The sequence below is a fragment of the Podarcis filfolensis genome (genome assembly GCF_964270895.1).
Source record: "Podarcis filfolensis genome assembly, chromosome: 5".
Classification (NCBI taxonomy): domain Eukaryota; kingdom Metazoa; phylum Chordata; class Lepidosauria; order Squamata; family Lacertidae; genus Podarcis; species Podarcis filfolensis.
Genome location: NC_139608.1, coordinates 52,385,637 through 52,410,787, shown reverse-complemented (window position 1 = coordinate 52,410,787; position 25,151 = coordinate 52,385,637). Strand labels below are relative to the sequence as shown.

The 25,151-nt window shown below is 42.6% G+C and overlaps 1 protein-coding gene across 4 annotated transcripts in view; it reads right to left on the bottom strand.

Annotated features, from left to right (window-relative positions):
* GRK5 (G protein-coupled receptor kinase 5) overlaps positions 1-25,151 on the bottom strand; it is a 152,673-nt gene that overhangs the window by 36,951 nt on the left and 90,571 nt on the right. For all 4 annotated transcript variants that reach the window (XR_014548880.1, XM_083616712.1, XM_083616711.1 and 1 more), the window contains one exon: positions 24,685-24,762. Coding sequence is in view for 2 of the 4 variants with exons in the window: in XM_083616712.1 (XP_083472838.1) it covers positions 24,685-24,762 (78 nt within the window). In the remaining 2 variants the exon portion in view is untranslated. Of the gene's footprint in view, positions 1-24,684; positions 24,763-25,151 lie in introns of those variants that run through there.

Sequence of the window (25,151 nt, the reverse complement as noted above, 5' to 3'; positions counted from 1 at the left end):
CATGAGCAATGCCTTCTGAATTATATTTAAAAAGACCTAGCACAGTGCCCATAAATGTGGCAGGCAGAATGAGAGACGATTAGCAAGCTTTAGCTTCCCCTCAGCCAACTGCCCTAACTTACCTCCTTTGCCTGCTTCTCAAGATCAGGTTCTAATCAACAGCACTGCCAGCATTTGCAGGCCACAGAAACTGACAGGAATTGGAAGGTGGCTGAGGAGCAGAGCTCCAGAACTGGCAGGGCATCTTCCCTGAGCAATGCCAGAAACTTTAGTGGCAAGCAAGAGCTTCTGCCAGTCCATAACTTGCCCACTGAGTTACTACGGCAATGAGAAAATGCTGGTGTGAGGAAGGGCTGCTGAACAATCAAAAGTTCACTGTGTGGCCCGAGGAAAAAGTCTACTCTGAGTAATACTTAGCAATATCTAGAGATAGACAGAAAAGCTAGAAAATTGGATATATCCAGTGCTTTTTTTCTTAAAAAATGTTTAGGGGTACTCTTTTTCCTACTCATATTGAAATACTGCCCCTCAATGAGGCCAAATTTAGATTCACAAAATGTTTAGGGGTATGCGTCCCCCCAGAAATAAGCACGGGCTCCAGCATTCTGTAAGGACTCTACTAAACAGACATTTCATAGCTAGGGGCGGACCAGGCAGTTAAATTCCCTCCCATTTCAGTTTTGCTGGCACTCAACAACAGGTCTGTCCCACTGCGTTTTTTGTCGATGTTGTTATTGTTGAAAGACTTCATGAAAAGTCCACATTAAAATTCTATGCATTCTGTGCACAGCTTTTACATAAAATATGCATTTTTATGCAAAATACACATTTTCCCATTTTTAAAAACGTAAAATACACATGTGAGTGCATTCTTTTTGCACCCCAAGACTGCATCACAAAATGTAGGTAAGTGCATCATCAAACAGAGAGCTGTGTCCTTTTCATGCAAGTAAGTTCAAGGAGCGCCAGACTGGACCAGTCTGCTGCAAAAAATGGACCAAACAAATTGTTCTTCCATCCCTAGTTATAACACTGGCAAAACAATTGGCGTATATTCCAGTTCCTGCTCCAAGCATTTCCACTATCATGTGCTTCTGAGAAATGGCTTCCACATGTTTGTGTTTCCATTGCTAGCCAAACCTAACAGAAGTCTGCAGGATCAAATATAGTTATTTAGCCAAATGGCCTACATTACATCCCAGTGTTTTGGAACCTATGGCTACCATGTGTGCGCACTTCAGAGACTGGCGTGATAAAAGAAATACTCTTTTGAAATTGCCGAAAGACGGGGAGGGGGGATAACATGTTCTAATTACCCACATTGATCCCCCCTGACATTCTACTAGTAATGATACTGCTTCAAAAGGAAATTATTCCCAATCAGAGTCTCAAATAAAAACAACAAACAGCATAATTAAGAAGTTCAACTCAATTTAAGTTGCCTAAAAGTCTATTCCAATCCAATCAAACAAGGTCTGGGCCTCAACCACAGCCTTGGGTCTTGCCAAATGGGGTTAGGTAGAAAGAGAAAAGACAAGGCAGCTTTAGTGAAATGCTCCTTAGCAAATAACAGTCCAAAAATCCCACTGTGTTATGGAACTATTAGACGTTTAAATAGTTAGAACAGTGTGTGGAATGATATTCAATAGGAGGTGGGCACATCCAACAGGCACATGGGAATTCTGGACAACAAGACATGGAGGTTCCCCTGTACCACATATTAACTATTCCTTCCACCATATGGATGCTTATGATTCAGTGCAAAAAGGGTAAAATCTTGAGCTCAACTAACTGAAGCTCCTCTTTTTAATCTGTGATGAGAACTTGAATTGGTTGACCCAATTAATCAACTAGTTTGAGACTCAGTTAATCAACTAATATTTCCGTTCATAAATATACACAGTGAGAGTTATCTAAAATTTTCATTCGGGCTTGAGGAGAAACCCAGAAATTTAGGCATGAAGATGTTAAGTCATATGTCTAGGTTGAGAAACACCTTATGGACCTACCCTCTCATTTGAAACTGTTGGTTCTTAATGTAATAAAATCACCCAGCATCACACTGAAATCCAACCTAAAATCAGGTCATTTGCTCTGTTTCATCAGACATGGACACTGTGGAAGATATGACATGACACGTGCTGTGATTAGCTTGCCTGCAAAATATGCCAAACAAATGGTCTTGTCCTCTGGTCACTGCTGGACTGCAAACAGTTGCTCTCTTTTTAAAGTCTTCCATTAGTCCTAAGCTCGAGTCTTACAAAGGATGTTCTGCATTTGCAAAGCAAATCAAGTGGTTATATGGAGTTCTAGTCCTAACCACTTGAATATTCTTGCATAGTTGGATAGAGTAACACAAATCCCTTGGGTCGGCAATTTATGGAAGGAATGCGAACTAGAAGAAAGTCTTATTAGGAGATAGGATTGCTTGCATTTTATTAGGACTATATTCAGGTCTAGGAGGAGAAAATACTTCAACATGTGCCTCTAGTACCAAGATTCTGTAATCTTGAGGTTTGTTGGTGACTCATAGATGTGATTTATCAGCTAAAGCAGTAAGGGAAAATATGGAACCCTTTAATTTACGGCCAACATTACTCATTTTTAGAGTCACCAAAAGCACTTCTCTTTGATGTGTGAACTCTTGTTTTATAGTAACTCCACAAGACCTGCTTTAATGTCCATCTCCGCCCCCCCAAAAAATAATGGGAAACAAATAACCTTGATCACTGAACTTGATTTGGCCACAACACATTTTGTATCAGCCTACCTGTGGTGCGCATTTAGCATCATTTGCTTCCACAGTTACTATTATTGCTAATTTAAAGCCAGCCTTTTTTCAAGGCATGAGTTGAAGGCACATGGTGCAACCTCCTTGCTGTAGTTAAGCAGGTCCGTGCCTGGTCAGTTATTGGATGGGAAACAACCTAAATAAACCACCATGAGTTCCATGGAACTGAGGTAGAATATAAATCCTATGCAACATCTTTTGGTCAATCAAGGGCTCTCTAAACACTATTCTCCATAATTGTTCTTCCTTGCCCTTCCAACCAAGTAAACCTAATGATTAGGAGATGGGATTATTATGTTAGTTTTCCTGGTTATATTGTTTGTGCTTCTGTCCTAGTTTCTAATGCTCTTCTTACACTGCATTATCTGTTTCTTTTAGAAACGGTGGTTTTTAGATCAATAACACCGCCACGTCACACTAAATTTCATCACATCAGTGGGCATGAAGTGACACAACACTGGGCGCCATTTGACATGTTGCCATTGAGTGCTTCTGTTCCCTAGGATTCGCCCAGGATAAAAATGGCAGGAAAGAATGATATGCGGGAATACTGCCTCAGATTCCCTCACATGGTGTGAGCCATGTAAACAGTGGGAAAATTACACTGCAAAACTCCCACAATTTTCTGGGTTAACAGGGATGCAAACAGATTTCTTGCTGGAAGCAATTAACATGAAAATAAGTGCTAAATTCCACTAGGTTCCCCCAGATTTCCAAAAAGTGGTTTTTATGTCATGTGACTGATGACACAAAACATAGAATTTAACAAGTAAAGAAACATGAGAAAAACGGAATAAAGTCAAGGCTTCCAACAGGCTGTCAGGGCAGGTGTTCACAGCAGGGCAGCAAAAACTCACAAGGTGTCGGTGAAGTTTACTCTTTATTCAGAGAAACAAACCAACTCAGGCCTAGTGAGCACAGCAACTCTTCCCAATAGATCTTGCCCCAATGAGGCAATTGCAAGGACTGAAGGTCCCTGCCTTCCCACCACTCTCGAAGGCTCCTTCTCCACTGAGTCCTTCCCAAGAAAGCTGAGGCTCCAGCACCACCACCCTCTTCATACCTCCGTGGGTTCTGGGAGACCAGGGGGAGAGAAGCTGGTCACAACAGAAACCCCCTGGATTCTTCAGCAGCCCTTGGATTCTTCAGCAGCCAACCTCATCTCTGCATGTTGGCCTCTCTCCACTCCAGCTGTCTCCTCTGCCTCTGATTCTGGACTGCTCTCTGCTACAGCCTCTTCCTGCTCATTAAACCCTGTTACCTCTCCAGCTTCCATCACCTCCTCCTCCCAATCTGCTCCCTCTTCTCCCCCTGACCACGCATCATCGTCCACCACCAATCCCCTGGCTCTGAACCTTCTTCCATTGGGGGTTCCCCAGCTGCTGCCTTCCTCCACTCCTCTGCATCCAGGCAGTGCATGACACAGGCACATAATTCAACCAGATCCACAAACTCAAGAAGAATCCACAGCATGTCCAGTTGTTATTCAAAGAATGAAGCAAATACAAGTGGGTAAGACCTCAGGAAGATTGATAAGTCAGGTCAGAACCATGTTATATAAAGAATAGTTATATTCTATGCTTCTGTACCTTCCCTCTCATCATTGGCTCTGATGGTACGGATGGGGAAATTCATAACATTTTAACAGCAGGTCACAGCTCTGTTTTTCTACATGTCATGAAGGGGAGGGGACAGAGCCTACTGGTCTGGGGAGAGAACTTAATATGGGCTACTACTTTGGGTGGCAGTCTTATACCTCTTTAGCAGGTAATTCCACCCTGAAAGAAAAGGGTTGAACGCCCATCTGCTACATCCCAAAGCATTTGTGTTCAGGGCAGAAAATGCAGTGTTCAAAATGGAGTTTGTCTTCATCCCCAACACTAGGCAATACTCCTCAGACAAAATGTATGGGACTTCAGATCCAAATACAACTTTAATCTGACTAGGAAAACTTGGATTTTTAAAAGGAAAATAAAATTATAATTATAATTATAGCAGTAGCAGCCCTGGCCTTATACAAAATATTCAGCCACAAATGAGCTTGTGACACTGCCAGGTTTTAAATGTGTAGCAAATCAGGTGAAGTTAACATATGGTGTGTAGCTTTAAATGTCATTTGCATTAAACAAATAGAGTCTAGCATGTTATGGTTCAGTTTCAAAAAGCGTCCTAGTGAAAAACTATCCAAACACACCCTCAAATTTAAAATAGTTCATTTGCCAAACAAAAGGTTAAGCTAGTAACTCTTTCAAAACTGCTTCTGCATCTAATACAAACAGTGTGGTATACATGTGGGCAGCTGACATCCAAATATAAGCAATTTGTAAGGGTCTCTGGGTGAGAAAATGCTTGGAAAACGCTGTGTGGTCAAACTACTACTATTCTTACTAGAAGAATCTCTTTAAAATGCAAAGCAGGAAAGTCAGGGTGGAATGTCGCCCGAACACCAGCTTGTCTTCTGCAGCCATATTTGCTCTCGATTTGTTTGTCTACAAGTCCTTGGTAAATAAGCAAGCATTCAACTAAATTTTACTCAGGGAAGACTCATGGGAACTAATGGCCCTAAATTAGTCATATTCATTCATTTCAGTGGATCTACGGAGGTCTGGGGTGGCTTGCAGCACTGGAGCACAGAGGGCTGCCAGCTCTGGGCCCCTCCCATACTTTGCAGCCACCACACAACAGAGCATAGGATAATCCTGGTTTTCCAAATGGCTGTGTTTGGGCAGGCCTGCCACATCTAGGTGGATAACTTTGTTTGTGTTCCCCTTAGTGTCACTGCCATAGGTTGGACATCTCTTCTTAGGCATTAGCAGCAATGTGGAACTGGCAGCTTAACACTGCAAGCCAGCAGAACCAACGACGAAGGTTTTCTTTGCAACCAGGCGGTTAAGCTAGGGTGGAAACGGATCATTTGGAAGAAAAACAAAACAGAAACCCTAACTCTGCCTTATTATTGCATCTGTTCCAAATGTTCCCTCCCCTTTAAGGAAAAAAGGAAAGTAGAATGAACACATTTGTTCTGTCTGGACTGGTTCTAATGGCAGCATTGTGGTTAAGTCATAATGCCCAAGCGTCGCATTCCACACCCCGAAACATAAGATTTAAATGCCTATGACCTTTGACAAGGCATTTGTATCTAACCAGAGCTCTTGTTCTCGATTCCAGTATAATTTGCAGCTGTCCCCTGGAAATATCGCACATTATTCATATGTCATTAAAGGGAGATTTGCCTGGCACAGAAATATGCCTTTCCTGCCCCAGGGACATGCCTTGGATAGGCCTCAACTAAAGCCTAGTTAAACAAAAGGGAGGAAAATTGCACTGGTTCCAATGGGTTTTCAGTCAGAATAAGGTTCACCTTATTATCTACATAGTGCATACTAGCTGTTTAATGGATTTCAGCTCTGTCTCATGCTGTGAGTTTCTCTGTTTAAGGTAATTATAAAATTCCATAAAGCACCCCATCAACACACACAAGACCCCTTCCCTCCACTTTTCAATGGTGCCCAATGCACGTTCCAGTACACACACGGGAAGCGGCTTCTAACCAACCCCGGGAGTCTTGTGGTGTATGCATAAAGCCAAGCAAAGTAGCAAATGTCAGAAACCCTGGCAGAACTGAAATTTACAAGGATTTCTTACTATTTCAGGAGCTTGCTGGAAAATGTCAGAAAACGTCTATGTTGCCCAGCAAAAGACAAATCAAGACCTTTGGCTAATGACTACATTTCATCCTTTTTTTATATTGTTTACCAGCGAAGTATGGCATTTGCCTTGATTGCGTTACAAGGCTTGTTTCAGGATATTTGCCATCATGTCTTTGCAAATGATAGACACTAGTATAAAAATTAATATTTATGCATCCGTTTGCAGCATTTATGTAAGCCACCCTTTGACAATGTTCCCTGGGAAACTCATAACTTGCTAACAAAAGAGCAAAACACAGAAACTGTAAAACAAACTGCTGCAAAAATGTCAACAAACTAACTTTACAGTGTAACTAAAAATACATAATTTTAAATCCCCTCTTATCTTTTAAGTTCTCTGATTTTTAAAAGGGCTGGGGCAATTAAAGGGTTTTCGGCATGTGCTGAAATGACACTAAAATATGCAAGATGACCCCCTCTATAACCAGGGAGCACCACCCAAAACTCCTCTCCCTGGTAGCACCTGCCTTACTTCATTTGATGGGAGGACCTAGGACAGGTCCTCTGAAAAACATATAAAGGCTTGGGCACAAGTACCGTATTTTTCCATGTATAAGATGCCCCCATGTATAAGACGCCCACTATTTTTGGAGACTCCAAATTAAGAAAACACCCCTCAGCACTACCCGTGTATAAGACGAGCCCCAATTTTAAACCTAATTTTTTGGTTTAAAAACCCCCTAGTCTTATGCATGAAAAAATACGGTAAATGGGGAAAGTGATGTATTTCAAATGGCACTTGCAATTTAAGCAGTAAATGTTACCAGGCCTCCTAAAAATCTTAAGACTTCCAGGCAGGTGTCAATATTAACACAATTTTCATATTTACCATAATAAATACTATTAATCCAATTTGCAACCTTCAAGAAAAGCAGCTGGAATGGTACCTTTCCCCAAATTGTTCACCAGGCCTGCCATCGTATAATAGACTGCCCATAAAAATGGTTCAGAAATTTCCACTTATGCAGTATATTGCCACATACCTCCTAATGGGGGCTGGATACAAAGAATATATTAATCCATTCCTTGATCATCAATATTGGCTGCCAGTATATTTATGAAACCAATTTAAAATGCTGGCTATAAATAGTACAGGACAAACTAATCCAGGTGTGAATCAGTTGTTTGATTCTGAATCCCAAGGCCAATGTTATAAAATACGATAAAATCAGACAAAAAAAATCTCCTACATTTTTATATTGTGAAACATATTATGAATGCATGTTAAAGTACACCTTGGAAATGCGTTAAAGTAAAGAGGAGGTAAAGGAGGTAAAGCAAAATCATTTTGAACATCTGCAAACATCAGTTTCCTAAGGGATCAACAATAAGCAATATCAAAGCAAAGATCAAAGCCAAAGGTGGTGGTTTGTTACACTGATGGGAATTGTGAACAGACCAACTAATTGCAAATGTTGGCAGCAAGCACTACTTATTCTATTTGCTCCTACATGGCCAGGTCCCATTGCATCTGCAGGAGAGCTTTTTCCCATGTGAGACACATTATTTCTTTAAAGTCTTCAGAGGAAGCTGTCTCTGACTCCTCCTTTTCAGAGGAGAGATTCAGCAGGGGCTATAGCTGCCTGTCACTGTCCTGTTACTCAATAGCCACTCAAATTGCCACATTACTGAATTGTTGGTCCTCCAAATGTTTGCATCTTCTGAGGCCTTGTTATGGAGTTAGAACTTTTTAAAGAGCAGGGGTCCATTTTACACTCCTTTTCATTTTGATGTTGTGTTTTGTTCCAGTTGCTCCCTTTTTTGTACTTTATTGTTTTAAAGTGTGTTCTTTAATAAATGTACATTTCTTTGTTTTTTTGCAAAATCAAGGCATACCATTTGTAAAAAAACAAAACAAAAAGCAAAACCTATATACTACACCAGCTTTAAAAACTTATCTCTGTGGAACAGAAGACAAAAGCTAAGGAATGGAAATGATGCAGTTTAGGGTGGAGTAGGGGGGAATTTGAACTAATCTCAACCTTTCCAACTCATGTCAAATTTTGGCCCTGTTCTGGCACAAACCATGGAACTGATTAGCTACTTTATGGAAAGTCTGTATTGTCATAAAGGTTTGCCTCTGATCTTTCTTTATAACTTGCCAAAGGCGAACCAAAGCCTTCACTTTCCCTCCTAACTAGCTCCTACCTGTCCTTACTGGTCATTGCATTGAACGCTGTTTCTTGGTTTCAAAAGGGTACAGATATAAGGGAGAGTATGTATAATAGTTAACATGTTCTTAGCAAAACTTGAGGAATGCAAGTGAACAGATGGCGTGAAAAACATCTGCTTTCAAAAAAGGCTTCTAAAACAGTGTTCCAAGCTTAAAGCGATTTAACATAACCAGGGAGGCTTCTTCCCACTTCTGTGATGCAGATACGAGACTCTTATACCAACTGGGGCCATTGCAGGGACACAGAGATAGGATCCCCCTCCCATATACCATGGTGTACCTTAGGTTTGCAGGAGGCCCCCCCCCCATTTATTTTGCAGGGGCAAAATTCATGAGAAACGCTCACATTCAGTTTGATCCTCAGCAGGAAGAAGTGAAGAAACAGTTCCCTCTTGCACATTCAGTAGCTTCTACCAAAGCCCACAAGGGACGCGGGTGGCGCTGTGGGTAAAACCTCAGCGCCTAGGGCTTGCCGATCGCATGGTCGGCGGTTCGAATCCCCGCGGCGGGGTGAGCTCCCGTCTTTTGGTCCCAGCTCCTGCCCACCTAGCAGTTCGAAAGCACCCTTAAGTGCAAGTAGATAAATAGGTACCGCTTTATAGCGGGAAGGTAAACGGCGTTTCCGTGTGCTGTGCCGGAAGTGTCTCCAGACAGCGCTGGTCCCCGGCCTCTTAAGTGAGATGGGAGCACAACCCTAGAGTCGGACACGACTGGCCCGTACAGGCAGGGGTACCTTTACCTTTAACTTTACCAAAGCCCACAAGGCTCCCACGGCTGGCCAAACGCAGCAGTGATATTTCAGGGCCAAAAGGCTCCAGGTATTCATGCGTGAAAAATATTCTGAACGTGATCATCAACACTAGCATTTTTCATACCATAAATCCATGTCCTGTGAACATGTCCTTCTCCACAAGCTTCTCATGCTCAGCATAAAGTCAGGTGCGCACAAGTGTACCTGCACAGGTTCTGAATGTGCAAGCTGGAAGCCAATGTGCTCTTATTTTGTCCTTCATTTGAAAATGAATTCCAAGGTTTGGGCTCACTGAGAATGAACACGGCTGAAGAAAGGGCTTTTGGTGAAGAAAATGACATTACAATCCCCCAAGCCCTGAAAATCCTCCAAAAGTTAAAGGCTGATCTGAACCCTCCAAGTGATAGCCCTCGCTAACAGCTCTTGGGACATGGAGGGGGACCACGACCATGCTTTCCATGGGAGACGATACACAATTACAGTGGCACGATCTGTTTTTCCTCAGCTCTGACTTCTGGGACAAACAACAGCTGCGGTAGAATATTTAAACTGTGATGCTCTGGATTTTGAACAGCGTCCAGCGTGAGCCTGATTAAATGATATTAGTTTAATTTACATGGAGAGGCCTGGCTGGCAGGTCAAGTACTTTTCTGCATGTCGTTTTCTCAACACTGCAGCAACATTCCTCTTCATTTAAAGCGATCTAGGACTTGGAAAACAAGCATTCCGCAGCACAAAGAAATGTAATGCTCCTTAAGACCTCCGAAAGGGAACCACTTTCCCCAGGAAGCAAAAGTGTGGAACCCACATGAATCCAGGCAAGAAAACCACCGGATCCATCTGCCAAGGCACATCTACAGATATCTGGCCAAACTGCATGTTGCAAATGTGCAGTGGTAGCCAAGCGTTTTGTTTTGAACCAAAAAAGCCACTTCCACTAAACCATGAGGGAGAGCAGAGAAACAACAATGCTTAACCCTTTCCCAGTTTTCAAACCCCCAAGTGACCTCGACGGTGGAATTTCCAGCACATGAGCATATAAAACAAGACACTATCTCAGCAAGATGTGTGGTCCAATCCAGCATTCGCTGGGGAATTCGAGGGATGGGGAAGGGGTGTAAATTAACCTTTTCTGCACCAGCTGATTCTTGTTTGTAAGCCATCCTTGTCTATCCACAAGCAGTAATTTGGTCTTGCCTTGATTAAGTTTCAACCTACTCCATCTCACCCAGTCCTTCACAGCCAACAAACAGCTGCTCAGGCTTTCCACTGCCTCCCTAGAGCTACATATACAGGAGAGATATGATCTGGGTAGCACCTGCATACTAACGACTCTGTGGGGCACATCTCTGTATGACTTTGCACAATGGTTTTGTGAAGATTTAAAATACTCCAAGTAATTAAGATGCAACCCCTTGGAATCCCACTGACAACAGGTCAGGCAGGGGAGAGCTGTAGTACCCCAGCGTCACCACCTTCTGGGTCCTTTTTCCTAGACATGAGTGGCATCAACACAACACAGCACTTATTACCACCACTTCTGTCAGGATACCATTGTTGATGACAGTGACCACCACTGAGAGGTTCAGGAGAGTATTACAAGGCTGCCACAGGGTTGTCACTGGGACAGTGCTATGTGCACTGAACCAAAGCTTGGTAAGTGAGGTGCTGGTCTTTGGGAAGGAGGCATGAGGCTCTGACAATGTCCTAGAAGCCTCCTACCTCCTTCCCAAAACCTAGTTACACTTTCCCAGCTTTGGCTAGGAGGTGGGAGGGCTCTAGGACCCTGCCAGAGCTTTTGTGGCTCCTTCCCAAAGCAGGGTGCTTCTTACCCACCTTTGGGAAGGCAGCATGAGGGCTGAGGGTGTGCTTACCAAATTTTGGCCTCACACAGGGTACCATAGTGCCCAAGTCCACTACTGTTGTCATGTGGTTCTTTTGTAACACCTGAACTGTCACACCTGACACAAACGTCTTATGGTTTTATGCAAAGCACTTAAGTTGTTGTTTAATTAAGTGGCATTTAAATCTTGTTAAAGAAAATAAAAACTATTTCTGCTCCTAGAAGCACTAATATGCTGCTATAAACCGCTGCTATTCTTAGAATTCACTCTTTTATTTGTAGTTTTGTTGCTTTTATTTTTAAAATTGTGGGCCGCCTCAAATACCGCTTCTGTAGAAAGGCGAGATACAAATTGCTGTAACCCAACACGCAAGCAAGCAAGTTTTTATTATCCATTGTTCAACAGCATCAACACTGCTGTTCTTGCTAATTACATGACTCCTTGGAGTGCAAAATGTCTCCATTCGACAGTATTGTTCATGCATACAGAACCTCAAGGTTGGAAATGAATAGTTAAAAGACTTGTCATAACCGTACTCAAAATCATTATTTTTGCTGCCAGTAGATCAACCTTTCGCATCTTGGAAAGAGACTACAGGAGGCTCGTCTTCAGCCAGAGCTCTCACTCCACTTCAAAGGAGACAGCAATAATGGAGTTGGATCTTTTTTTCTTTTTAAGACATAATTGCAGTGCGTGCTAAATGTTAGAAGGAGATGAAGAAGACAGCGCTAGTGGGGAGGCAGATGGTTGCTGGACGACTTTCAGTGAAAACAACGTGTGAGTGGCTGGGAGATGATCCAGGTACATTTCAGAGTGGACAATCAGGATGAGAATTTGTACCTGGCCTATTGAGGTGGCTACCAGTGCACCACATCCTGGTAGGGCCCACCACTGATGTACATGTAACCCTGCACCACCCCTCCCCTACCTTCACATTTCTCACCTGCCTAGCACACTGTTACGCTAAGCAGCTGCATCTAGCTGTGATTTAACATTCCTCATTTAAAATGTTGCTACATCAGGAGTATTGCGAGGAATTAAGATGGTCCCCTCTATGTAGCCAATTGGTATTGCTTAGAGCTATACCTGCCACCACCAGGGCCCACCAGTGGAGAAGGGGCCAAGAAGGCACGTTGCCACAGGCCCCATCAAATCTGGAATTGCCCTGTGAACAAATAACGGGCTGGTTTTTTCCTGATTTATCAAGCCACTTGAGTTGGGGCAACAGCACAGCAGTAACACCAGCAGCCCCACTGCAGGGGGTGGGGGAAAGGATGGAGGCAAACTATCCAGTTATCAGAAGAGGAACGGTCTGCTTTGGCTAGTTGTTGTATTCAGAAAACAATGCTGGGAGTTAAAATGAAACTGAAAGGCACAGATCTTTTCTGGTAATCTGCTGAAAAACAGGTGGATGGCTTAATATTTCTATTCTTCTTCTGGGGCAACTTGTCTTTTCACATCTGACTTTAAAACAATGCTGCCAGCTATAGAAAATGCTTCCTGGTCTCAAAGATTTGTGGGGTTTCTTTTCTTCAATAAACTAATTCCACAGCACATTTTGAGATTTTGGATTTGTTGTTGTTGTTGTTTTATTCATCGCCCACTTATATAGTGATTGATTTTTTAAAAATCACACAAATTGGCACAAATTGTGTTCTGCTCTTCTTACACACTTTCAGCTTACGAACGTGGCAAACCTGGAAGTGTTTACTTCCAGGTTCGCTGCCCGTGCATGCGCAGAAGTGATCTGCATGCTACGTGCAGAAGCGCTCGATCGCACCGCGCAAATGCGCAGAAGAGGTGCTCTAGTTGTGGACTTTTCAGGGTGCAGATGGCACCCTGAAACGGATTAAGTCCGCAACTAGAGGTACCACTGTATAACAAGGCCTTTGTAGCTTTCATGGCAGAGAGGAAAACAGCAGAAAGGAAATGGAAACGACTTTCAACTTTGAACAAAGCCATTTTGAGAGCAGGGAGTTGAAAGTGACTGTCAAACATGTCCAGAAATGTGAGAGTGACACTAAATGTTAAGAAGGTGTTGTTACCATCAACATCATCAAACTTTGGAATTGGAAAGGGGGTCAACAGCAGGATGGAAAAGCCAACTAAAAGCTAACCCAGAGGAAACACTCCAAAGTTCTTAAATGAGAGTAATAATAGATTGTATGCCTCACCTTTATAGTATGATCTCTGTTGGGTCCCTAATTAAACTGTCCAGATATCTTGCCCCTGTCCCTCTGTGCACCTGCTGCTATGCTCTCCCTTGCAACTAGGGTAAGGTTCATTGAAAAGTGTGTGCTGAGCAATCAAGTCTGGAAAATGTCACCCAGAGGTCCCCACACTGCTCTGGCAGAAGATCACTGATGTTCCAGCAATTGCTTCCATATGCCTTTCTACCACAGCTTCAGGTCAGAGTAAAGGTCAGGAGTAAAGGAGCAGGTGGAGCTTCTTTGGTTTCCCCCGTATGTTGATACGGGAAAATCTGCTTTTAAAAATCCCAAATCTATTATACAGTGGTACCTCAGGTTACAGATCTTCAGGTTACAGACTCCGCTAACCCAGAAATAGTACCCCGGGTTAAGAACTTTGCTTCAGGATGAGAACAGAAATCACGCGGCCGCATGGCAGCAGCAGGAGGCCCCATTAGCTAAAGTGGTACCTCAGGTTAAGAACAGTTTCAGGTTAAGAACGGACCCCCAGAATGAATTAAGTTCTTAACCCGAGGTATCACTGTACTGTAAACCAGAAGGAAGAAAAGGAATAAATCTCTTGTAGAAATAAGCTTCTCCATCCCACATAACTGATAGAAGAGACAGTGTTGAGCACTGAGAGGCTGGAGTTGAGTCTTTCATTTGTGGTAACTGGAGGGGCAGCCATCTTAATAATGGCTCCTCATTCTTTGAAATGCTTCCTATTGGCTCACTAGGGAGGTATGCCTGGCATCCTCATTCATATCATTTACATCCCCAACAGAAATACTTCTAGTTACCTATGCTTTTAAAAAACTACTAATGCAGGAATTTCTTCTTCTAGCAGTTTTTTAAAAATTTTCTTGTCTTATCTGCTTTATTTTATTGTTTTCTATTGTGTGTGTGTTTTAAAGTAGTGCAGGATTCAAAATATGACACAGATTTTAAAAAACTGCTTCATAACCACCAAAGTCTCACCTACGTATCAGTTTTGAAAGAGTAAAAATGCATTCCCACCTGTGAGGTGGCCGGTTTTGCTTTGCAAAAATTGGGAGAATTAAGATGGAACTTTCACATTTAAACAACCTCAGGCGGCATATACTTTGCTGTGAAGCTTATGGATCCCTGATTAAGTAATTCCAGTCAGCATTCATCAGAGCCTTGTGTAGAAAGAATGTGGATGTGCGTTATTTAAATATGATGTTCGTCTTGCATTGCCTTTTCTCCATAGGAACTCACAGGAACATTCATAGGGTACTAATGAGAGGAAGCTTGCTTAGTTCCATCCACGTAACTGCTCCATGTGTTTTCCAGATCATTGTCTGGGCCTCTGACAAAATTATTTTGAATAAGCAGATCTAGTGTCCTCAATGTGAGACCCTGGGTCACAGAACTTTGCCCTCATGTTCAACTCAAAACACACACACACACACACACACACACACACACACACACACCTACTCATGGGTTACTGATATTTATTTTCCTATGACAATGATATATGGAACAGAACAGACTGCATACTGTTGCCAATAGTAAATCAGGAGAGAAATTCTCAAAAATGTTTAGTTAAACTAGCATTTGGCTTATAAACAGTGGGTAAGGGATTAGAAGATAGGGCCAGGGGAGACCGTGAGAAAGCCACCAATTCTAAGCAAAATGAGCCCTAATCAAGCTGGTCTTTCAAGGGATATTTTTAGGTCCCACTGAGATCCTATATTATAGCACAGCTCTGTTGATGGGAAAAATGCTTATTAATAATAAATCCTGGCCATGGAAAACTGACATGGAGGAGTAAGGTTAACAGCACTGCTAATGCAACTATTGTCGAAAAGAAGGCCGCCAATGTGAATTGGGAATGATAGAGGGCACAAGACCACAGAAAGTTAGGGGTAGGAGAGTCCCAGTGAAGTTGATCCTCCACCATTGGCCTACATTAACCAGCAGCTGCTCTCCAGGGGTTCAGACACAGTTTTCTCCCAGCCCTACGCTAGAGATGCCAAGGACTGAACTTCTGAATGGAAAGCATGTACTTGAAGCACTAAACTACAATCCCTCCATTAATCTAGCAACACAAGACTGATTTTTTGCAGGGAGTGGGACTACCCTTTACACCTAAGCCTGAAGAAAGTTCCTTGAAAGGCTGTTCGTTAAGACAGTGGTCTGATCCTATGCAGAGTGAGAAGCTATTGAAATAATTGGGCAAACTGAAACTTGTTGAAATTTACTGATTTCTCAGGGACATCAAGATTATTTCTGGAGTATGCTACATAGGCTGATATTCAACTATGCCAGATTCAGAGCAAACCCACAGAAATAAATGTTTTTAGTTGGATATCACACATAAAGTTGAACCCGTAAGAACCTAGCAAAAGGCAGAACTTGTACAAGAGAACCACCAGCTCCTCAAGACACTCATAATGTTCATTCATCTTCCATCTGAGACCTTGGGCTCGACTTTATTGATTTCATTTATAACAATTGCAGGAATTGATACTAACAACAGGCCTCAGGTGGCACTCAGATCCCCCGCCCCCTGTCTAGTCATGTGACTAGTTTTTGCCTGTTAGAGGCCCTCTGCAAGTTGGTCTTAAAGCTACAAAAATATACACTGAATAATCTAAAATAATAATAAAAAAATCTAGGCACATTTGCAATCAAGGGGGTGGGGATGTTCTGTTGCTTGGAGGTAGTCCTATAAATGGAAAATGAGCGGGTTGGATATTTGACCCGTTTGCTGAATTTTGCTTGAGGAAGTGAGCACACTGGAAAAAAACAATCCATGGAAGTCTTATCAGAGAGAGAAAAAGTCATTAATGCGAAATGCCTTGAGCTGTTCTTTTGCCCCTCAGAAATGCATTGCTGGCAAACACCCATGTGGCTTCTTGGTTTTTCTAAACTGAAATTAAAGAGTTCTTACCTAGCAAAAGGTGAATAGGGAGGAGATGAGGCTCCAAAGTGTGAGCACCATTTGAAACAGCAGTAAGCCCTGGGATGGGGGGGGGGGCACTGAAGGGTTTGCTAGAAATGGACTGGTATAATATGAAATTGCACCTATTGCTTAAAATCATGTGATATGATGACCCCAAACAGGAAGCAGGCTGGATCAATTCACACAAACGTCAGGATGTGCAACACAGCAATTATTATAACTACTACTTTTTTGGGGGGGGGGGGATGATTAAGAGCAGATGCCTAGACTCCGGGTCTGTCCATAAGCAGAGCATGCACTTTCTGAACATCACCACTTAATCCACATCAAGGCAGTTTACAGTGATATTTAAAACAGCAGCTGATGTTTTGCAGGGTGCGGCTCACAAGCAGAAGCAGAGATGTCAGGACAGATGTGACAGCTACGTCAGCGCTGAGCAGTGAAACAAGTGTGCTACAGAGGTTGGGTGGCATTCAGAACTGCACACCCAAAAGCTCTCAAAACCTAGGTTTGCTTTCCTCCCCAGTACACCATTGCTGCAATTAACTTTTTTTTGCCTGATCAAAATTAAGGGGCTGCATCAATGTTGTGTGAGCAGATTCCTGCTGGTGCAATGGAACTTCCTTTTCCTCAGCTCCGCCTGAAGTGCCGCCACAAACTTTTCTGGGTGCGTGTGTCCCTCCAAAGCAGATTTGGTGAGGGGAGAGATGACCAAGTTCTTTTGCACAAGCGGCATCTGTTCTGCTTGTGCACAGACATGGTTGTCTACAACCCACCATTACCACTGACATAACCAACAGTACATTTCTGTGTGTTCACAAGAAACACAAAAGAAAGGCAACCCTTTGATTAATATGGCTGTAATGTTCTCCCCTCTCTCTACAACCCTCGAGAGAAACAAAGCATTTATGCACTCCTCAGCTGCCGTACTAGTTGAAAGCATAAGGTAATTTCCCCTTTCTAAGAGTAGGTCCTTCCTTCGTCACCCTATCATTGTTTTGAAAAACAAAGGGAACAATTTTACTGAACAAACTGCTTGTTTCTCCCCCCTTGCCCTCTTTCTTCTGGGTAGATTCCAATGATACACTCGTCCTGCTCACCTCCTGCAAACCTTTCCATTATTATGTGCATTTCCTGAAGAGAAGGATAACAAACAGGAATTCAGATCATAAAGCTGCTGCAGTTGTTATTCTTCAGAATCTGTAAAGTACATTAATGGCAATAACAGTGCACATTAGCCCCGCTATTCAGCAATGTTTTTAGTACCCAGCTGAGTCCAAATATAAGCCCTAATGGCACATAGAGCGTCTTAACAGCAATTTCCAATCAATTTGCTTTTGTATAGCATCTTTCAGACAATGGATCACAAGCAGTTATGCTGGGGGAGAGAGAGAGGAGATAATGAGCTAATGATTTAGGTGAACCAGGGATGGTAGCTTTCACCCAGACGGGCTAGCGGGGGTGGTGTGCGGAGGCAGCACATAGTGGCATTGTGGGACGGATGCAGGCATTTCTCCTGGTCTATTACAGCCAAGGGGGAAACAGAGAGAAGAAAGGGGAAATGGCAGTGCAGCCAGTTCAGCTATAACCGCATTCAACTCTCTTCCACGGCCCCCCAGATTTGATTCCACAACAGAAGCTAAATCTGAAACCCAAAGTGGATTTTCTGAAACGGTGAGAATACAAAAGCAGGAAAAGGATGCTTTTGACATTTTCTACCTTGAATTCCCAGCGTCACCCTCTCACAGGCCTGTACGCAAGCCAAGCTTCTTGAGTAAGTCTACACTGTGGGTGAACGCACAGCATTCCTTCCAGTGGTGCTCTTGTTCTGGCCTGGTTTAGGCAATAACAAACTGAGCTATGAAAAGCTTTTGACCTGCATACGTAGCCCCTTTGCTCCTCCATTTATGGAGGACAAGATCCAACCATTAAGCTTCTGTTTCCCACTTTTCTTCCAAAGTGGACATATATCCCCATTTTGTCTGATCACAGACTCCAGAACAAGCCAGGATTCAATAAATAATAAAACAGTAGTGAGTCTACTATGTTTGGTGTGGCAGCCACATTTCTAGGCAAGCATACCAACCCTAGGGGAGAGAAGATCCCTTGGCCCCCTCAATATTTGTTAGCAGGGGACTGGGGCCCCCTCAATCTTGAAGGGGCCTGGCATGCAGCTTCAGTAGCCGGCTCTCCAGAGTGCTCAGCCTCCTCCAGACGGTGTGCATCGCATGCAAGATGTCACACACATGCCAGGCCCCCTGTCAATCTTGGGGCAAACTGGCACCTCTGTTGTGGGTGGGGCATTTCTGAGGGGGAGGTGCACAGTGCCAGCCAATCCTCCCTTCTACCTGAGGGGAAAGGGTGTGAGGGCCGGTGGAATGGAAACACAGCAATCTTCTTCACTTCTCCTCCATGCCGTGAGTGTTAACTTACACAATGGACTCTGTAAAGGTCAAGTGAACAGGAAATTGAGTATGAGCATGGCTTTGATGCTGGATTAGGTATCTCGGTTTTAGATTCCAGCAGAAAAACAGACTTGTACAAGCTACAAGTTTAGGGAAGGGCAGAGAGAAAGTACTTTCAGGTGTGCTTGTTGTGTTTCTGACCTTTAGATTTTCCTTCCTGACGGACAATCAAGGAGGAAATGTTTAACTCATTGCTATATAAAGGGCTAAGTAAGTGGTTGGAAACTAATTATGGTAAGCAATTGGATTATTTTTAACCAGTTCCTGGGTTGATTTTTATGCCCAGAAATCTTGAAAAGACCTCATGCTGAGCTGTACACATTGGGAAAGTTAGAAATTAGGCCTGAGTTACACTGGACGCTCAGACAGCTAGCCATAGTAAAGTGAGTGCTTTAAAAGAGTAAAGGATAACTTAAGGTAGCTATTTTCCCCCAAAGCATTTTATTTCACCCTTTAGCAATAAGTACCCAATTCTGCTCTATTCACCGTTAACAACTGCAGAATAAACAAACTCCCCAGAACAAGCAAACAAACATGTTTTTTTATTTATGCTAGCTGGGCAGAGAACACAACTGAAATGGAAACTGAAAAACAGAGCCTAAATCTAGCTCATAACATAAAGGTCTAATATTTAACTGTTCAAGAGTTATGCCACCATACAGACCCCCCCCCAGCCTACTGAAGCAATTATAGGGTGATTGTAATACAGTCATACCTCATGTTACGTTTGCTTCATGTTACGTTCTTTCAGGTTAGGTCCCGTGGTGGCCCGGAAGTACCAGAAAGGGTTACTTCATGGTTTTGCCACTCGCGTATGCGCAGAAGCGCAAAATGACGTCATGTGCATGTGCAGAAGTGGCGAATCGCAAGCCGCGTGTGCGCAGATGCGCCGCTGCGGATTGCGCTCTTTTCATGTTGCGAACAGCCCTCCAGAACGGATCCCGTTCGCAACCAGAAGTACCACTGTAATGAAAAATCCGTCTTCAATCAGGAAAAGTCTTGAGTAAACAGACTTTTGGGTGTGGGGCACTTCCTGACAAGCCTTTCGTTGTGCACTTGCCCTGTCTTATTTACTGAATTTTTCAGAGGGTCCTATTTTGCAATTGCTCATTATTAAAACAAATTGTCGTTCTTTAAATGGAGGCCACCATTTAAACATGGACATCTATCATGTCACAAATTAAAAAGACAAACCGTCTCTCTCTCTCTCTCTTTCTTTCTCTCTCTCTCTCTCTCTCTCTCTCACACACACACACACACACATATGTACGTCCTGGTGGGTGGGTATGTGCCATTTTCCCCATCCTGACTACAAAGTTATGTGAAACCACAGTTTATTAACCTGACTGATCCCAACTGGCAACCACACTTTCCCAGCTTGGAGAAAAGAGGGAAACGTGATTAATTAGAGGCTTCCTGGCTTCTGCAAAGGAAGGGGCGAAGGGGTGCATGTGTGGGCGAAACAGAACATTTGTATTTTGGATAATCAATATGAGACATGACCATCCGAATGTGGCTTGTCTCCCTCAGTACTTGCTGCACATTTGCCTTTTAATATTGTTCATGTTTCCTCAAGTGTGCTCCAAAATTTCTTTTTCTGACAAGAGTCCATGGACCTCAAGGCCAAGCCAAAACAACAGAGGCTGAAATTCTATACCCACTTACCTGGGAGCATGGCCCCTTGAACTCAAATGGGACTTACTTCTGAGCAGATGTGAATCACTGGGAGCATTGTCTGTGGGAGAGATTGTGTTTTCTGCCCTCATCCAATGAGAGTTCTTTTTGTTTTAACTCTCAAAGCAGAACGAAGAATTGCAGAGCCCCACCACAATGGAACAATGAAAGCGCAAAAGTGGCCTTTGCACAAAGAATTATTAGAACCCCTCTCTGGAAATCATACAGAGAGAAAGGCTCACTTGAGTATGAGCATCACCTTTTCTGCCAGGATAATGAAAGACGGACAATGAAAAATAGGCAGAAGGGCAACATTCATTTAACAAGTTAACTTCATGGCCTCACTCTTTGTCCCAAAGGAACCCAGGTCTGGTCTGGGCTCACACCTGGATTATTACCTCCAAATTATTTGTGAATTAAATCACCCATCTCAGTATTTTGTTGCTTTCCTAAAGGAATGTTTGTTTGATTGTTTTATTTGCATATAAATTATTTATAGCCCGTTCTTTATGGAATCCCAGAGCAAGGAACAAAGTAATAAAAAGAAAGAAAGAACGAGGCATAGAAAAACAATATGAAAAACCCACAAAATCACATAAACAGGTCCAATAAACAATAATTTAACAATTCTGTCATAAGGTAAGCAAGCAAAACTACAATAACAACATGTTGAAATTTCCAGTGTAGCCGAATAACTAGGTGAAAACAAACACAAGGTACTGAAACAGATTTAAACAGAATAAACAACCACTGGCTTTAGCAACAGTTCCCATCCTGTTTTTCACTTACGGCAACCCATTCTCTCCTCATCTGTCTCTCTTTCAAAGAAGGTCCCATTCTGTGCCAACTTAACTCACCCTGTGGCTTTTGAGCAACTTAACACCTTTCTCTCCCTGCTTTCCAATCCACCCAGGCTCTCACCCTGAGCAGTGTGAATTGTTTTCCACACAAAATCCCCACCCTTTATCCACAGAAGCAATGGAGAGGGGGGAACCATCTGCTTTATCTAGACAAAAAAAACCCTCCATTTTGATAATGGACGAACTTGGAGGAATCTCAAGCCATGAAAAGAGATAGGAAACCCTTTGCAGCCCAAGAGCCACATATCCTTCGAGCCATCTTCCGAGGGCCACATGGCATTGGTGGGCCAGGTGAGAGGAAAAACTGGATGGAACAAATAACATCAATTATTGTACAAACTACTTTTTTACAGTAGACTACTTTCTCCATATCCCTCTTTTTCCTCCAGTTTGAGTTAGGTTAGAGCCTGATCAGAATTATTTGACCCAATGGTTCTATAGCAGCTGCTTAGAAAACTCTGTAGAGCTGGGACTTAAGAATTTTTCACTACTATGGCTATTACAAGGATATGAGCTTCCAAAATTTGTCTGAGAGCACTCACTTCTTTAAATTATTGGGTACAGTTTTCCAAAGCTTGTTATATTTGGATCAGATGGTGTATTTCAGAAATACAGTTTCTTTGCTTTCTGCCAAGTGTATGGTAGTGTGAGGGGGACAAAACGAGACTTGTGAGGTTAACTTTTATTTTGCAGTGAACTTTCTCTCCAGAGCAACTTCTGCTACACACAGCAGCTGGGATACAGTTTAAGATGACAGCACTGAAGCTATTAATACGTGGGAGCAGATCTGAACCAAATATTTGCTATGAACTTAGAAATCAACCATCTTTCAAAAAGATGTCATGTTGAAAATTCACACACAAAGCTCTTCTTACAGTAATGTTCCAAGTTAAAGTTTGTTACTTACAGAGGAAAACAAAGAACAGTTTTTAGTATCTCTATGAAAAGCCCATAGAAAATGAATTTTATTTTATTTTTTGCTTTCACAGATGTGGCAAACACAACTAAGCATGTCAATCCTGAACTGCTGAAAAGATCTGAAATTTGTTTTCTCTTTTTCACATCCAGCATTTCTGACTTTCCTTACGTACATACGTAGGATGAAACTAAAATGGGGGGAAATATAGTGAAATTTCTATTAAGAGCTTTAGACTGCAATCCACACACTTACTGGTAAGTAAACCTCACAGAACTCAGTGGGACTTACTTCTAAGCAGGCACGCGTAGGACTGTGCTGTTTAAAAGTAAAGGTTGAGAAATCTGAGTCTTTAATGCAAGGAACACTGAGAACGTGAGAAGTGGATTTGTGAAAAAGCATTGTTTGGTAATGTGTATGAGAATGATACACCACATTTGCCAGCACTACTTAGTGGTGCTTACCAGCTTTTATTACCTCCAGGATATCACTCAGCATGCAGCACTTGTTTCCAAAGTTCAAGAGAAATCAAACTGAGTGAACTATGGCATCTGAAAAAATGGAAGGAAAGCCTCATTTTTCCTTACAAAACAGTGGCCCTTTCAACTATTAGCTCTGTATCCCTCATCAGTTTACAAGCTTCTGGTGTGGAGTCGAATGCCACCTAGGCAAGACAAAAACCTGACCAGGTTTAGAACTGATTCTGAATGGGCAGCAGCAACAGTGGCATCACATTCTCATGTACTTGATATTAACCAGACTAAATAAGTAAAAACAGGTTCCAAAGAGCTCCCCGAGAGAAAACGTAAACCAATGAAAAATTTATGGTAGGAAAACTGTTGACTAAACAAAACAAAGCAAAAATCTGCCTTTTCTCCTGCCAGAGCATGTTGTATCACTTAAATTTTAAATGGGACACTTTTTAAAAAGCGTAACATGTTGTTCCCAGGGTCAAATGTGTTTCCTCAGTGAAAGAATCTAAGCAATGATGCCGGGGCCCCGTAACTCCTTTTGGAAAAGTAGGATAATTCACGTACTCAAGGCTGAGAGCACTTACTGCTTAGTGGCAGATAATCTCGCAGGGAGGCTGAGGGAAGGCGGTGAATGTACAAGAAAGCCAATGATGTTTATTCCACCCAGCTGCAACCTAACCAGATCTATGAGTTTCTGTGTCCTGCGAGGGTTGCCATCTAGTGGATGCACCACACAGCACATGCAGTCCAATACAAGCATCAAAGATTGACAAATGCTGTCATATTCCAACAAACAACTCCAATTGTTTGAGCCAACTCAAGTTTAATGACCCCTAATCCAGAGTGAAAGGAAGTTAGTAACCGCTGAATGTGGGGAAAATAAAAGGATTTTGGCCAAGTATCTCCCCACGCAAGAATAATAAGAAATTGCCTCAGTCTTGAGGGAACGTAACTGTCAGAATCTATGACGACGAGCTCAGCCAGTAGTGCACGAGACTCTTAAACTTAGGGTCATGGCCTTGAGTCCCACCTGGAGCAGAAGATTCCTGCATTGCAGGGGGCTGGACTAGATGACCCTCATGGTCCCTTCCAACTCTACAATTCTATGATTCTGTGAAGACGGCTTGACCGCCAGTAGGAGGCAACAGTGCTCAATATAACTCTTCATGTGAAGGGAATGTACTTTTGACATAAGCCAGTAGTTCAAAAACAGGAATTACTGTTCTTTAAAGACAAGTCTGCATACCTGGATTCCCACTTGTTTTAATGTCAGTCTCTCAGGGTGCATTTACTGGGGCTGTTTCTTGCTGTGTGTTTGCTTTTCGAAAGGCAGGGTATCTTTAACTGTGTTCTCGGAAAACAGAAGATACGTTTAACACCTTCCAATGTGCGTGGTACAGAATACAAGCTGGCTGCACAGAACAACAGTACGGAGACAGCAGGTCAAAACACCACCAGAGGAGATGACGGAAAACCCTAAATTGTGTGTAGAAACAAGCCCTCTTTACTCTTACCAGAATCCACATGCCTAGAAAACAAGGTTTATTCATTGACAGCCATGACTGCTGTGAAGTCATATGCTTGAAATTCATTGGGATCTTCTAATAAATATTAGTCTTGCCACTATGTTTGATTTCCCCAACTCTTTTTGATGGTCTGTACATGCTGGTTTTTGCAAGAAATGTTGGTGTGGTATACCAGTATTTGTTCAGTCATGAGATTCCATTTGAGACGATGCAATTCCAGAAGGGTTTACCCCGCAATTTCCCTGAATTTAGAGAATTTAGGCCTTGATCTTGTTCTCTGCGTGTTATTTTGACAGGAACTGCTAGACAATAGAACAAAAACCTTGCTTGAAACTGTCCTGCTGCATTTTTTAGCACTACCTTTTCAGGTGTTTCCTTACCTCTGGGATGAGGTATTTCATCACAATTTCTTTGCCTTTCTCTCCTAGTTTTTCATCCGGAGTAACTTCATATTCTGCCTGGAAAAGAAAATGAGAAAGGATTAGCTGCTGTGTTTTCTAGTTGGGAAATGTTTAGAGCAGGATTGCTGCATTCTAACAACCAAGGGAACAATTGGAAGATTTCCAAACACAGTCTGATAATGTTAGAGATTAACATTTTGTTAGGTTGTTAAACAATGTTTCATGCAAATACACACTCTCCCCTCTCCCTCCTCTCTCTCTCTCTCTCTCTCTCTCTCTCTCTCTCTCTCTCTCTCACACGAGGATTACTAATTGTCTGTAGCATCTTTTGAAGAATCCCCAGGGCCTCACTTCCCTTTCTTCTCAATTTATTGTTTGTTAATACTGATGTGCATTTTGAGGCATGGCCCCCTCCCCAATTGTCTCACACAGAAGGTTTGCAGGAA